The following is a 15,612-nucleotide window of genomic DNA, read 5'->3' as shown; positions in this document are numbered from 1 at the left end:
CTGTAACTATAGTAGTAACCGAACCACCCAAACTTACAACAACAAAACATTACCGGAACAAAAAAACATGCTGTGTAGCTTAAAAAATTGTACGTGAATAATATGTATTTTAGCAAATCACCGCAATCTGATATGCTCATCATTCTCCAAGGCACTCAAACTAACACTCACGTACACAGTCATACACAAGAACCAGCTTTTATTCTTGACTGGACATAGTCCTTAGATCAAGACTGGTTTTAATCAGAACAAACACACAAACGCACACATTGTTACAGGTTCGCTTCGAAAGTATCTGTGAGAATCGTACCGAAATGAGCCAGAGCGTTGTTTAGAGATCAAATAAGCAAAGGGAAGTAAGCGCTCTAATGTGCACACGACATGTGTAATAGAGTAAGCGAGAGTTATACGGAACGTTTCTCCTGGCACCTGAGAGAATAACGCATTGAAATGAACAAGCGACTTTCATCTTCAAAAAAAGCATTACTTTTTCTTCCAAATGTTTTGACAAAACCAAGTAAGTCCACTTGCTTAGATCTGTCAATTTTTTTAGATCTGATATAATGGAAAAAAGTGACAAAACCAAGTAAGTCCACAAAATGCCCAACAAAACAAAAACCATCCATCAGATCATTATCAAACTCGGGTTGTAAACGTACATTAATGCTATTTATCTTATTATCTCTGTAGGTTGATCAAGCTAATCGTCACTTTTGAGAAATGTAATAAAACAGAAAAAGTCGTTTATCTCAGAACTAGCTTCAGTGGACTTACTCGGTTTTGTCAGCACACGGCAGAACTCCACCTTGACTGTCCCAGTTACATCCTAAAGTACTGCTAATCGAACTTCGGACCCATCTCCCACTCATGTATCTCATTCTTGGTGAAACAATGATATTTTGACTTAGATATTTGCTTCGTTGCAAAATCCAACTTTTCTCATTCAAGGAACGCAACAACTAGGTGCATTTTCCGGTGAATCAAATGTTGGGCTAAATCTTTTGGATTTCATCCCGACTCTATTTCACCAATAAGAAATGTATATTCTTTTCTCCCTCTAGATCATTGAATCCCTTGAAATTGTCAGGGAAACATTATGTCTAGAGTTTATTTTGGCAGAAGCCCGACTGACGTCCTGCCTAAAGGCAAAGTTCCATGAGTTTTGGAAAAAATAATGCTTACTTCGAAGCAATTTCCGATCAAAAATCGGCCACTTTTTGTGCAATGGAAACAAGAATTAGCAGAAACCACATGTCTGCTCCTGCGATAAAACTGAGAACATCAAGAGTAGCAAGTAAAATTCCACACGCCTTTTTTCCAGCTGATCATAATCATTGTACTTGATGTTTCATTGAGTGTTATAGCAACAGTCTGATGTCCATATGTGCAACTTTGGACTGATAGGGGATTGTGAAGAGCACTTGGAGTATAAGAAAATGTCAGTGAAAAGTACCCGCATGCACACATACTCTTGGTTTGTCAATCTGTCTTCACTGTGCGCAGCAAAACACTTCACAAACTTTCAAATGCAATTTTCTCAGAATGTGATTTTCAAGGACGGTAACCACACGGCGATGATCTTCACATCCCATATCTACTTGTGGTAGACTACTAATTTTTTTCCCCCAAGCATTTTTACCCATTAAAAGATCCACAGGCAAAAACATTGCACAAAAGAGTCTTTTTATGTGTTTTTGCTTGAGGCAGGTTTCATGGTATCAGGCCATTTTGATAGTCTCAGATTTGTTTAGTCTTTTAAATCCGTATCTGTGAGAATCTGCTGTATTTGTTGTATTAACATGCAAACTAGTTGTTGTTTAAATACTTTTTTGAAAATAAAAGTTGAAATTTTTGATAATGTGTTTATTTATGTGCGTGTGAATGGTGGCGATCGTCAAAATACGGATGGATGAATTTACTTTTGCCACAGCATCACTAAACAAAGAACTAAATTCCAACACACACATGCACAAGTATCAATGCTGTGGTGGTTGAGAGTGCCAGAACACATTGAAATGATTGTTTTTCAACAACAATCGATATCCATAACACAAATTCTAACTTATACTAGCTCCGCAAAAAAAAATGTATGGGGATTCGGATCTGTCCGTCGGCATAGCGATATCAAGAGCATCGAAACTAATTGTGATTTCACAGGACAAAAACACAAGTTTACCTAATTTTGTATACTGTAAATACAAGTTTGTGCACCCTTGAAGTGAGTTATAATGTTGCCGAGGTCAATTTGCCCTTGATCGACGCACGGTGACCCGAGTTTCAAAGTTGCGATCCAATCCGTCTAAACAATCTAGCGATCGCCACATTTTTCTTTTCATTCAAAAACTAACCGTTTGGGGAGGAAGTGACGTCACGTTGTTTTACGTTGACGCTCGCGCTCGACAGAAAAAGACCGCAACAGTTTTTCAGTTAAAAAAATCGCAAAGTAATTACATTTTCTGAGGTTTTCTAGTGTCCGTCTAGTAACAATCGCTACTCTAGCGATCGCCACTGAGTGTTGAAGTCACATTTAACTCCATTTTCGACTGTTTTAAGAAACTATTTTGACGCTCAATCGTCACGTTTCAGTGTCGAAACACGTACTGTGCATTTGCAATCAGCCGGTGTGTCCAAACTGAAATGCGAGTGATGCCTCGATTTGTGGCGATCGCTCACGTGGTTGACGGACAGAAATACCTTCTTAGGGGGTAGGGGAACAGTTACTCCTCCATACAATAATGGTGTTCACAAATGATTGCAAACTTGTCTCTTTATAAACTGTTCAGACATGTCTTCTCTTCAATAATTTTCAGTTTTGCTCGGTTTGTTAATCAGGAGCACCCTGCAGTAAATGTTTCATCTGTGACAATGCTCGAAATGTTGACGTAATTCCAATGCCCATATCCTTCTCTTGTTATCTCATCTACCCAAAACCATTGAAGATAGAAAGACATTTATTGAACAAACTAGATGCACAACACCAGTCTTAACACGTTTTGTTCTTACATGTATATGAAAATATTGATGACGGCTGCCACACGGAAATAGAACTCATCTCCAGTGACAAGTCCCTCCAGTGTCCTCGTCGTCTGTGGTCTTGTCAGCGCGACTCCATGTCATGCGCATGGCCTCACGCTTCTCAATGATGTAGCCAGTGATGGGCAAGCCTCCGTCATCTTGAGGTGGCTTCCAGTCCAGCTGGACAGAGTCGCGGGTGATGGCCTTTGCTTCCAAAGGTCCCACTGGTTTTCCCGGTGGTCCTAGGAAAACAACATGAAAATTTCATTAAGATGAATTACAAACAACAAAAGATAACTTTGAAGCTCTAAAGGGAAGCATTATATGAGACATCATGTATGGCATAAAAAGACTTACCACAGAAACACAAACACAGAAAAGAGAATAATACATACAAATACAAAGTACAACACAAAGTACCGTATTTGATGAACTACAAGCCGCGACTTTTTTTCAAAAATAATCGCATTGCGGCTTATAAAAAGATGCGGCTAAAACGTTACCTAAACTTGAATAGCATTCACCTAATGGAAGTCGCCGCGGATTTTCATTTCGCTCGATTAGCGATTACCGGTACTTTATTAGCTCTCTACTCAAGACTCGGCGCTTTTCTCTTTCTTTCGCGAATCTTCGTTTGTCAACAAGTCGTCGTGACAAGATAGCGTACAGAGAAACATCGGATGTATCAGGATCTCGCGCGTGCGAGATTTCGTTTTTTTGTGTCTCGCGATAGTTGGAGGAGCGAGAGCCGCCATGTTGTGTTTTCGTCTGCTCGAAATGTGCGCAAAAGTCGTAAATCATCCCAAAAAAGCTTATTCCGGGCGGGACTACATGTGTGTGTTGGTTACAAATTGTGTGTGATATTTTTCTTCAAACTTTATCACTTTTCTTCTTTGTTTCACTTGTTTATTCTCGGAGCCGATTTTGCCAAATACCGTACTTTCGTTGCCTGGTTGTTTTGATTGATTGACACGATCTGATTATATTTTTTTCGACGGCGGCTAATATAGTGACGCGGCCTATACGTGGCTCGTCCCAATTTTTTTTTTTAAAGTCGGGGGTGCGGCTTATAAAACGGTGCGTCTTGTAATCCGTCAAATACGGTACAGTAAAACCTGTCAAATAAGGACACCCTTGGGACCAGACAAAAGTGTCCTTATTCTGCAGGTGTCCTTATTAGACAGGTGCAAGTAAACGCGACAAAGTCAAGTTGAGAGAGAGAGAGAGAGAGTACTGCACATGTACATGTACATTTATAAGAAAAACAGAAGCTGTTTAGATTAAACAGAGAAACATTTAATATTGACTGTTGTAAAACAAGTTTAAAAGCTTTTTATCATATCAACTGTATAAATTTAAATTGTTAAAAAGTTACTGGATCTCATTCATACAACACATTCACATTCACTTCATTCTGCACTCATCAGCTTTTGAAAGAATTTGTCCAGCGTTGTCTGAGTGGACCATTGATGGCAATGTGATTCGCACGTTTGGTTGAAAACCACTCGAACACGGCGTCATTTAGCTCTTCGTATTCGGTTGTCTTCTTCGAAACCCATTTCTGGTCAGCACGTCCGTCTCCCGATTCCCACAACTTCATTATTTTTTCCCGATCGACGCTGATTTTCGAAATCTGCGTTCTCCCACACCCAAGCTCTTGTGCAATCGTTCGGCATGATTTCCCACTTTTATCCTTTGTTCTAAAGTCAGCGCATTTCTTCCTTTTCTTGAATTTGAATTTCTTGCTGCCATCTTGTTAAACACGAATCACTCTTTCGAAGAGAAGATACATTCACTCATACACTTTCACTTCCGTTCCGCCGAACACGTTCCACGCGTTGGATTGGCTGCCTTGGAACTCTAGCAGCCAATCAAATGCGTCGACTTAAAACACTCACCAAGAATAGACTCTATCAGTATTCCAAGCTCTCGTAATCTCTCGCAAACTTCAGAGCATAGCAAAGCATGCGGTACAACGATCTCGTGCGAGCTGCACAAGCCAAGGTTCGAAGTTCTCGCGATGTTCAAAGCATAACAAATAGCGTGTCTCGCGAGAGCTGCTCAGATACCGACTAATATCAACTGATCGATTTATCGTCTTCTTCGTCGATCGAACTTCCCAGCTTGCTGTGGATGTCCGTATTTAGCAGGTATATGACTTATTATGGACCCAAAATACGTGTCCGCGTCCGTAATGCCGAGGTGGCCGTAACGTACAGGTGTTTTACAGTGTAAAGCAGTCCGTGCCGAGACTGACTGTCCGTATTCTGCGAGTGTCCGCTAAGTCCAGTGACCGTATTTGACAGTTTTCACTGTACAGAGTTTCGCAAGCTGACAAACATTTTGCTTTTAAACTAAATAGACTTTTTCAACTTGAGATTGACATAAAAAAAAAGGACACAGTGACTTACCAACAGGCCTCTTTGGTGTAACAGCATCCGACTCAAGCGGTTTGCTGGTTCCCACTTTGTTGATGGCGAAGATTCTGAAGTAGTGCTTCTTGTCTGTGGCCAGGTTCTTTGCCTTGGTCTTGGTCAAGTCACCATCAACAATGGTCACCTCTGTCCAGGTTTCCTGGTTCTGCGACACCTCAATGCGGTAGTTAAGCACAGGGGCACCGCCATCATCTCGAGGCGCACGCCAGTCAAGGACAACACTTGTTGCATCCAAGTGACTGAAGTAGACGGGTCCCGTAGGAGGTTCAGGAACAACTGGAAGATATGTTTGATAGATGGTCAATAAAATGAGTACATCATTACCAGCTATTGTGTTTTCAGCGTAGCAATAGGGCCCGATATTTAGACGAGACAAGTATAATGCCGACGAGTCGAAGACGAGTCGCATTATACTTGTTCGAGTCTAAATATCGGACCCTATTGCTACGATGAAAACACAATAGCGATTATATAGCTATTCTGACATTAAATTCTGTGTTAAAATCATGTTTTTGTCAGCAACAAGTACCAGAATGGTCCATTTCGTTGAGTGCAGACGATGGTTCCCTTTCCGCATGAAGCCACGGAAATAACCGAACATTGAAAAACCCACGGACATGTATTACGGAGAAAACTCGAGATAACCGGATGTTTAGCATTACGTCAATATGCTAGGAATCATATGACGTCATGACGTATCATGCTTGCCTACGTATATTGTATGTTCGAAAGTCTGACTTCTGTTGGGAATTCGCGTGGTGAAGACTGCGGTAAATCTGCAGATGATAAGAGAACAAGGATTGTCTCAGAAGAAACGACTAAATGTTTCAGACCAGTAACTTCATTTCAACATTGCACTATACAATGGACGTTCTATGTGACAGGAGAGTTTGCTGATTTTGTGTTAAACATTGGAGAGATCGTCTGCTAGAATCAGAGATAGGTCGCTTCAGATTGCAGCTTCTGGAAATTTGCTATCGACATTTGTAAAGCTTAAAAACATTCCCGAGAAGAATTTTAAGTTTGTAAAGCTGAAAAACATTCCCGAGAAGAATTTCAAGTTGTCAGTGTATGCTGTTGTCGATAGAAACATCGCCGCGTGGTGCAGATGTGTAAACCGGAACCATGCGTCGGCCATTTTACTCAATATGCTTTTGGATGCCATTTTACTCAATATGCTTTTGGATATTGAGTAAAATGGCCGACTTCGGCAGCAATATGCTTTGATGATAGGAAGAGACTATCCAATCACAGCCCCCGAATTCCCCCACGTGTTCATCAGAATAGCTATATACTGGCATAATAACCATATCATTCAACAAAGATGTTGATTCCACTAACATTTGTATCAAAATGATTAAATATTGGAACAGCTCTACTGAAAAAAGACAACTGCTGACTTATCTTTTTTTGCTGTAAATGACATTATTGCTGTGGTGTTGTGATTGTAAACTTGTGCAGCCCAATTGAAACAGAGTAAATATTGTTGTGTTCTAATCGTAAACTTGTGTATCAATTCTTGAAATACCATGCTTATTGTATTGTCTTTGCTCCCTACATTGGACTCCATCAATCAGGTCAACCATTGCAAAAATTCCACAGTTCAAAACCAAATCAAATGACATTCTCACCAGCTTCCCTTGTTGGTTTGACCAGCTCCTTCATCTCAGTTTCTGGCCCAACTCCCTCCTCATTCTCGGCAGAGACACGGAAGTAGTACTCCTGTCCAGTCACCAAGCCATCCACATCTAAAGTCGTCACTGTGCCCTTGGTGGTTCCGGCCTTAACCCATGAACCCCAGTGCTTGTCGCGACGCTCGACGATGTAGGACTTGATCGGCAGTCCTCCGTCGCTGGTAGGTGGCTTCCATTTCAGCGACACTGCTGTTTCTGTGACGTCTGTTGCTGTCAGTGATTCTGGGGCTGATGGTTTCTCTGCAGAGACAAGGAGAGATTCATTAGTTTATAGCTATGGAATTACATATTGTGTGGGCCAAAAGCAAGTTTAGAGACTTGAAAAATGATAAAATTCTGTTGTTCCAGCTATGTCTTCAACCACAGCCATTTAAAATATGTCACGAAGTCTTGGTTTTGAGCCTATTATGTAAACCTTCATGTCTTTCTTTTCCTTAAATAAACACACACAAAAACAAGAAAAGCTTGGAGTTATTAAAAGTTATCAGAATAAAAAGCATACTCACTGTAAGGACTCATTGGTGTGATGGCATGTTCCGATTCCAGAGGCTTGGACTCTCCAGCAACGTTCTCGGCCTTGACCCCGACAAGGTCCTGTCCTTCCTGCAGAAGGAGCAGGTCGCAGGTAAGACGGTCGCCAGGGACACGCTCCACCAACGTCCAGCTTGTCTTCCACGTCTCGCGCTTCTCCACAGAGTAGTGAGTGACTGGAGATCCACCGTCCTTCTCTGGTGTCTTCCAGGTGACCTTGAAGCTGGTCTTGGTCACGTCTGATATCACCAGAGGGCCTGTAGGCGGTGATGGTGGGACTGTTGAGAGAAAAGTGGGGTGGTTTAGTAAGTGTGTCACTGGTTGCCTTATCTTTTTTCAACTGACAGGTTGGGTCATGCAAAAAATATACCTGTGGAGTCAAGTAATGATTGCACATCAGAAAGCAAAATGATATTTTAAGTTTGATGTGAGAACTAGCTGTAACAACGCTAAACTGATTCAACAATGCTTGCTGACTAATCCTCAATCTACAACGTCACTGAAATTAAAAATTTTAGTAATAAATTTTCATTTGATTAATATACTTACCCAACTCACATATAGCAATTAACCCTGGTTCAGTGCTGGTATCGCTGTACGCGTCCCCTTGGTAACAAGAAAGACGCCTCTAAAAAAGAGTGACCGAGACCCGTAAGGGTGTCTAGGCCAGCCCGGAAACGAGGCTGCCTTCCGTATGCGCGCGCATACTCCGCCATATGCATCATTCTAAAACGAAGCCCAACTCACTTCTTTTTTAGACATATATAACCCCACAGCGGGGAGGCGGGAGGGAATAAACGATGTGAGTTGGGTAAGTATATTAATCAAATGAAAATTTATTACTAAAATTTTTAATTAAATTACATATCTTACCCAACTCACATATAGCAGATTGCTACTAAAGGTTGGAGGGCACTTTACCCAAATAGGAATCGAGATTTTGTCCTGCCTCTACCCGAGCAGGTAACCCAGAAACGCATCCTGTCTCAAGGCATAGAAATCCCTGAGAAAGACATCAATGAAGAACATTTCAAGAAAGCCAGTAAGCCGACTCAAGAACTTCCGCCAGGAGATTAAAATGAAGATCAACTAGAGTGGAAGCCCAATCTTTTGCCTCATGAGGCCTGGCTGTAGTAAAGGGCAAGACTGCCCTGCCATTCCCTGCCTGACTCTGCCACCAGCCAAGAGCTTGCCTAGCTATGGTGGAGACCCACTTGGCTAACGAGACTTTCAACATATCTCTAAACCGTACCATGATGAATGAGATAAAAAGAAGTTTCTGAGTCTCCAAACGAGAGTGCACAGTCCGAAACAGAAATCTGCTGAGGGCTCTAACAGGACAAAAATGTACATCAGGATCTCCAAGAGCAATAAACTTGCTCAAGAGAGGAAAGTTGAGTCCGCGCCACCCGAAGAGAGAGGACTGACTGCTCCCCCCCCCCCCTTTTAATTCCTTGCCAACACTTGAAGGCATGCCTAAACAATGTGGCAGTCTATAAAGCTAAGGTTGACTTAAGTAAGTCATTACCTCCACCAAAGTCGATAGAAAAACTTTCTATCCTTAACCAGTGTTTAACGTCGTTTCTAACCGTTCAGGGTTAAAAAGCGACGGAGTTGAAAAATAAGAACAAGAGCTGTTAGAATCAATAATCTGAAAAGATCCATGCAAGCTAGAAAAATCATTGAACCCGAAATGATCAAAAGGCTAAATATGGCTCTGGAGGAGCCAGAATATTGCTAAAAGGTTTAAAATGTGCACGAAGCTGGATTCTCCAAATTCTGCTTACTTGCCAGAAAATTTGAAGGAACCCTAAGAACCATAGATCAGTCTTTCTCCAAAGAGCTGTCCATAGCAAACCTAGCCAGAAAAAACCTTCTGCATAGAACACAGAAACTCTGAACCAAACCCAGAGTTGAGGCAGACGCCCCTAAGTATCTCAAGTGAACCCTTACAGCAGACATTCAAGTAATTCCAATGTGAGAAAGCAAAGATGCCTTCTTGCCAGCCTAAAGAGGTCTGGAAACCAAGATTGCAAAGACCCGTACTGTGCGACCAACAGGTCGCCCAAACTAACTCAAAAAGAGCCCTGTGAAAGCGAGGGTATGGAGCCCCAACCCAAAGTGGATAACAGCCAGCCTGAAGCTTTTCGTTTGGAAACGAAAAACAGCCAAGACCTGCCCTGCGCTTTCCTTTTACCGTGAGATTCTCTTAGTTAGAGAACCCGCGTGCCTAGAAGCGGGCTCAAAAAGAGACCTTTCAAACAAGAAAGAGATTAACCTCTAGCCAACAGAATAATACTTAAAGGGCAGAGGCTTACTCTCAGGTAAAAAACGGCAAAGTAAAATCTTTGTATATGAGTCCTGTCGGACCACAAAGATAACCTGTTAAACGAAACCGCCCAAGCGAGAGACTAAAAGCCAGTTACGTACAAACGAGCCAATCATAAAGAAAAGATGCCGCAATCTCCCAGAGCTAGGAGACCTTGATCCAACAGACAGTCTCTCCTTGCTATCGCCATCACCAAACCCGAGGGCGGTTCCATAGAACGAAAAACAAGAGAACCTAAGTCCTTAAGCTTGGAGTTACCCGAAGCCTACAGAAAGCGCTCCGCGAGTGACACGCTACTTGGGCGTAAGAAACAAGCTAAAGCACCAACACCACCACAGGCAAATAGTCGTGCGTTGCCCACAAAAGTAGTGGTGACAAAGAAGACTCGCTTGCGAAAACTTCCGCAAGAACAAGATGACCCCGCCAGAGGATCTAAGAACTTAACACTCGAAGATTCTCCTCAGAAAGCTCAAACCAACTACAAAATGCCGCGAACCGCGACACAGCTGAAGTATGAGCCTCCCCATTTCCTCCTCTTGTTCCAGCATCATAACGAACATCGAAATGATGAGAACCAGTCACCCATCCCGATAAGGCAAAAACTTGCCAACAATCGGAAAAGTTTTGAAAAGTTTCAAACGTCATAACACCATGCCAGATCTCCATCCACCTGACTCACGCCAGCTGGAAGACTGGAAGAGAAAGTGAAAACAGCCTGTAAAAAAGGCAAAGGAACCGCAGAAACGGAACCAGAAGCCAAAAGCTGAAAAGCGCCGACTACCAACACCACAGTGTTAACAGTAGAAGGATATCCTGTCCTGTACCCAGAAGTCACAGCCGCAAAAGCGAAAGCGCAACAGGCCGTGGATAAGTAAACATCGGGACCACCCGGTTGCACAGAAACACACCGGACGATCCCGTTGTACCTCGAACCATTTCAGCTGCGAGCGCCACTGCACTTGCTAACTTGAAACAGAACCTAAAATCAGTGCTTTACAGAAAAACAGGAGCACCTTAATCTGAACAGCCTTCATGCACCTCCGTGCAATCCGGAAGCTGACTCCATGCTAGACTTAAATCTCCAACAAAGAATCAGCCCTACTGCTCGCTTCCTGCCCCCCTGCTCGGTATCAAAGGTAGGAAAGTGACCCCCAGAGAGACTCGCATGGTCAACCCAAGAATCACCCAGCCCACCAACTTCCTGCCCCCCAGGGCGGAAGCTTACGTTGCCTAGGGCTCTTAGCCGCTGCTGAACGTGCGCCAGAAAGCGGAAGAACAGACACGGTTTCAACACTTCACCGCACAAAGCTTGCTACCTCCTGCGAACGTACACCACTTTCACCGGAGAACCCGGCTACACGCGGCCCTTTGCCAACTCCAGGGCAATGGACAACGATTCCCGGAAGCTGAAGTGAACATCCTGTTCCTCCGAACTTCCAGAAGTCATCAAACCGAATAGAGGTGGAGGAAGTAAAGCTTTGCTCTCAACCACCCCCTCCAGTCAAAACTTAAATGCCGTTTTCGCCGCCCACGTCACTGCGCTGGACAACCTGAACGGCAAGTTAAGCTGGGTGTCGTCCATCCCCGTGAACGCACCCTCATATGGAAGTAACTTCGTTATCCTCTCCTTCATGCTCGCAATCGCAATCGGGAAGGTGACCCCCGCCTTTCGCGGTCCACCAACTTCCACAATACTTAAATGCCATTTTCCGTCGACCACGTCACTGCGCTGGACAACTTGAACGGCAAGTTAAGCTGGGTGTCGTCTATCCCCGTGGACGCACCCTCATAAGAAGGTTTCCTCGTTAACCTTTCCTTCATGCTCGCAATCGCAATCAGGAAGGTGACCCCCGCCTTTCGCGGTCCACCAACCTTCACAAAACTTAAATGCCGTTTTCCGCCGCCCACGCCACTGCGCTGGACAACTTGAACGGCAAGTAAGCTGGGTGTCGTCCATCCCCGTGGACGCACCCTCAAATGGAAGTATCCTCGTTATCCTTTCCTTCATGCTCGCAGTCGCAATCAGGAAGGTGACCCCCGCCTTTCGCGGTCCACCAACTTCCACAAAACTTAAATGCCGTTTTCCGCTGCCCGCGTCACGGCGTTTGGACAACTTGAACGGCAAGTAAGCTGGATGTCGTCCACCACCGTGGACGCACCCCTTCCTGCCCCCTGGGCGGAAGCAGATGCCTTTCAACCTGACCACAGTCTACCGACGAGGCGGGAAGAAAAGGAACATCTGTTCGCTTGTCAGGGCCCTTAGCACCCACTGACACCCCGACTAAGCGGTGGATATCAGCCAGTGTTTCAGAACTTTCACCTGGGATTAGACCCGAGGCTACTCCCTCAAGACAACGCTCACGTGGAGTACACATACCTTGTGAAGAAGGACAGACGCCGGAGACCGTGAACTCCCCACATAAGGTCACAGCAGGGGACGAACGACCACTGTCCAGAGACGAACACACAGCAACCCCGGCCGGGAGAGCACGTAGTTCTGCCTTTGATGACGCAGTGCCAGCTGCCAAAGCAGAAACCTGTGAACTTAAAGTCAAAAGCAAAGAGGCCGCGTCTACAGACGCAAGCCCAATAACAACATGTTTAACACCGAGCCCGGACTAATCCGTAGGCTTAAAACAAAGGTGGCCACTGCACCCGGTGTTCACCGGCGGTCACCCATCCAAGAACTAACCGGGCCCGACGTTGCTTAACTTCGATGAAAGGACGAGAACCGGTGCTTACAACGTGGCGAGGCCGTTGGCCGGCAAAATGGGGGTTCCGGAATAGTCACCAGTGTAGTAAACAAACTGGAAGCGGACTTGTCTACCGGCTAAGCGGGTAAAACAATCAACACATCAAAAGATTTTTAGCAAGAGAATCTACAACAGAAACGGACATAGACCGGATTGTTTAGACTTCCTAAAAGCTTTCTAAGGAGAAAAGGGCACAGCAGCTACCTATTAAGAAGCTGCCCTCTTCTTAGCATTGTCAGCCATGACGGAAAAACGACTCACGAAAAAATTTCTGAGAAACATCGCAAGTCCAAAATACGGCCAACAAAATTGCCAAAATCAAGCAAAATACAAGGAACGACCTCACCTCAACATAGTTGTGAAGTCCAGATGACAAGAAGAGACCAAGAGGAACGAAACAAAGTCAAAAAGACTAAGTAACAAAGGCTGAAACAGCCAGAGCGTACAAAATGCGACCAGTCCCACTGACGCTGAGTTTTTAGAATGATGCATATGGCGGAGTATGCGCGCGCATACGGAAGGCAGCCTCGTTTCCGGGCTGGCCTAGACACCCTTACGGGTCTCGGTCACTCTTTTTTAGAGGCGTCTTTCTTGTTACCAAGGGGACGCGTACAGCGATACCAGCACTGAACCAGGGTTAATTGCTATATGTGAGTTGGGTAAGATATGTAATTTAATTGCAATTCAACTCACAGATAGGCTTTTCCATTTTCACTGGTTTGGCTGTCTTCTGCTTTTCGCCAATGCCCACATCATTCTCTGCGGACACAGCAAAGAAGTAGTCCTTCTCTCGCTCCAGATCAGCGACAGTGCACCGAGTTCTGAAGCTCTCGACTGTGGTGACCTTCTCCCATTTGTCTGTGCCCTTCAGAGACTTCTCTATGATGTAGCGACGGACCCTGGATCCGCCATCGTTCTCTGGTGGGGTCCACTCCAAGGTCAGGCCGTCCTTGGTGATGTTCTTGATCAGCAATGACGCTGGTGCATCAGGAACACCTAAAGTTTAACAAACATTAGTCAATTTTGTATCAATATGTTTAAGACACATACGTTCAGACAAGAGACAGTAGACCAATGTTGAAAGAAAATATTACATTGGAACCTTTCTAGTAAGACCCTCCATTATATGAGACTCCCTCTACTACAAGACCTGAATTGCTCACATGTTTTCTTCACAGTGTCACTAAATTCACCTCCATTATAGGACTCTCTCTCTATTAAGACCCACATTTCTCAAACTCTACTGACATATCACAATCCCTTCAGCTATTGCTCCATATTTGCAAACACTCGCAGTCCAGTTATTTCAAAGGTTTTCTTCTTATGAAAAGAGACTTTTCAAACACTTACTGAGGATCTTCTCTGGGCAGATGGGTTCTCTGGACTGCAGAGGCAGGCTCTGTCCCTCAGCGTTGACTGCGATGATCTGCAGCATGTACTGGCTGTCCGCAACAAGGCCGGTCAAGGTCACTTTGGTTTCTGTCGTCTCCTGGACGGTGGTGAAGGTGGAACGAGGGATGATGCGGGTCTGAACGATGTAGTTGGTGATGGGCGTGCCACCGTCGCTGTCCGGAGCGGTCCAAGACACATCTGCTGATTTATCTGTGACGTTGGACACGCGCAGGCCTGTTGGTGCTGATGGCACATCTGTCAAGAGAAAATTGTGTGATAAGAGTTTGAATGCTGAAGTACTGTTGGTTAAAGACCTGGGGAGCATTGAATGACAATGGGATAGTGAAAAGTTCAGTTTCACGAATGATCGCATTTTAATGATGAGGCTAGACGATCATTACAATATGTGGAAATTAAAGCATGCATGACTCTGGCAACAAAACTTCAAGGATTTTTATTTCTCTGCTGCACTTTCTCTGTTCAACTTGAAAAGAAAAATAGTATATCAAGATTATTGTTTAAGCTGCCTAAATCTAGTTTGTTTGTTTGCTTAACGCCCAGCCGACCACGAAGGGCCATATCAGGGCGGTGCTGCTTTGACATTTAACGTGCGCCTCACACAAGACAGAAGTCGCAGCACAGGCTTCATGTCTCACCCAGTCACATTATTCTGACACCGGACCAACCAGTCCTAGCACTAACCCCATAATGCCAGACGCCAGGCGGAGCAGCCACTAGATTGCCAATTTTAAAGTCTTAGGTATGACCCGGCCGGGGTTCGAACCCCGACCTCCCGATCACGGGGCGGACGCCTTACCACTAGGCCAACCGTGCCGGTTCTAAATCTAGTTAAACTTCCCTTGTTCCTATCAATACATTTTCATGCCAGGATTTAATGCTCTTCATTGAACAATACTGACATTTCTGCTTTGAGACCGAGTTAAAGTAAATCATTCCTTAACCCCAACTCACCATAAGGACTCTTGATCCTAACAGGCTTGTCCATCTCCAGAGGTGGACTGGGCCCAGCCTTGTTCTCTGCCATCACACGGAAGAAGTAGTCTGACCCAGTGGTCAAGTTCTGGATGGTGTTACTGGTCATGTCGGGACTGATCTTGTCCACACGGCTCCAGGTGGAGCGAGGGAACTCGCGCTTCTCCAGCACGTAAGCTGAAAGCGGCAAGCCTCCGTCATCCTCTGGAGCGCGCCACTCGATGGTGGCTGACGTTTTGGTGGTGCTCAGGACCTTGATGGGTCCTTGTGGTCTGGATGGTGGCTCTGGAAAAACCACAAAGGAGTGTTACTGCACTTTGGCAAGAACAGTGTGCATAAAATCAACATAACTCTGCAGAACATTTGTTTCCATTACAAAATAATTATGAGCAAATGTACAGGTTGTCAAATGCTTGTGAAAGATAAAACAGTTAAGATGCACATACAAGTTCAGTTAATGCTTGCAATTC

At 44.4% G+C, this 15,612-nt stretch overlaps 1 protein-coding gene across 1 annotated transcript; it reads right to left on the bottom strand.

The window, feature by feature from the left end:
- Positions 1–5,750: 5,750 nt before the first annotated feature.
- Positions 5,751–15,256, bottom strand: LOC138951056 (M-protein, striated muscle-like). Its single transcript, XM_070322734.1, has 5 exons — positions 15,122–15,256; positions 14,108–14,404; positions 13,451–13,753; positions 7,651–7,953; positions 5,751–7,384 (listed from the first exon to the last, which is right to left on the bottom strand). The coding sequence occupies exons 1-5, from the start codon at positions 15,249–15,251 to the stop codon at positions 7,065–7,067; spliced, it is 1,353 nt and encodes a 450-aa protein (XP_070178835.1). The 5' UTR covers positions 15,252–15,256; the 3' UTR covers positions 5,751–7,064.
- Positions 15,257–15,612: the final 356 nt, after the last annotated feature.

The sequence above is a fragment of the Littorina saxatilis genome, linkage group LG16 (assembly GCF_037325665.1).
Source record: "Littorina saxatilis isolate snail1 linkage group LG16, US_GU_Lsax_2.0, whole genome shotgun sequence".
Lineage (NCBI taxonomy): Eukaryota > Metazoa > Mollusca > Gastropoda > Littorinimorpha > Littorinidae > Littorina > Littorina saxatilis.
Note: the sequence above shows the minus strand (reverse complement) of the source record. Positions and strands in the feature narration are given on the sequence as shown.

What these genes read in the sequence shown, in the direction of transcription:
- LOC138951056 (XM_070322734.1), bottom strand. Translation starts at nt 15,251, where the DNA reads ATGACCAGTAACACCATCCAGAACTTGACCACTGGGTCAGACTACTTC. An exon ending in CTGCCCAGAGAAGATCCTCA is followed by an intron (nt 13,754 to 14,107) that starts GTAAGTGTTTGA and finishes GTTAAACTTTAG; the next exon opens with GTGTTCCTGATGCACCAGCG. An exon ending in CACACCAATGAGTCCTTACA is followed by an intron (nt 7,385 to 7,650) that starts GTGAGTATGCTT and finishes TTGTCTCTGCAG; the next exon opens with AGAAACCATCAGCCCCAGAA.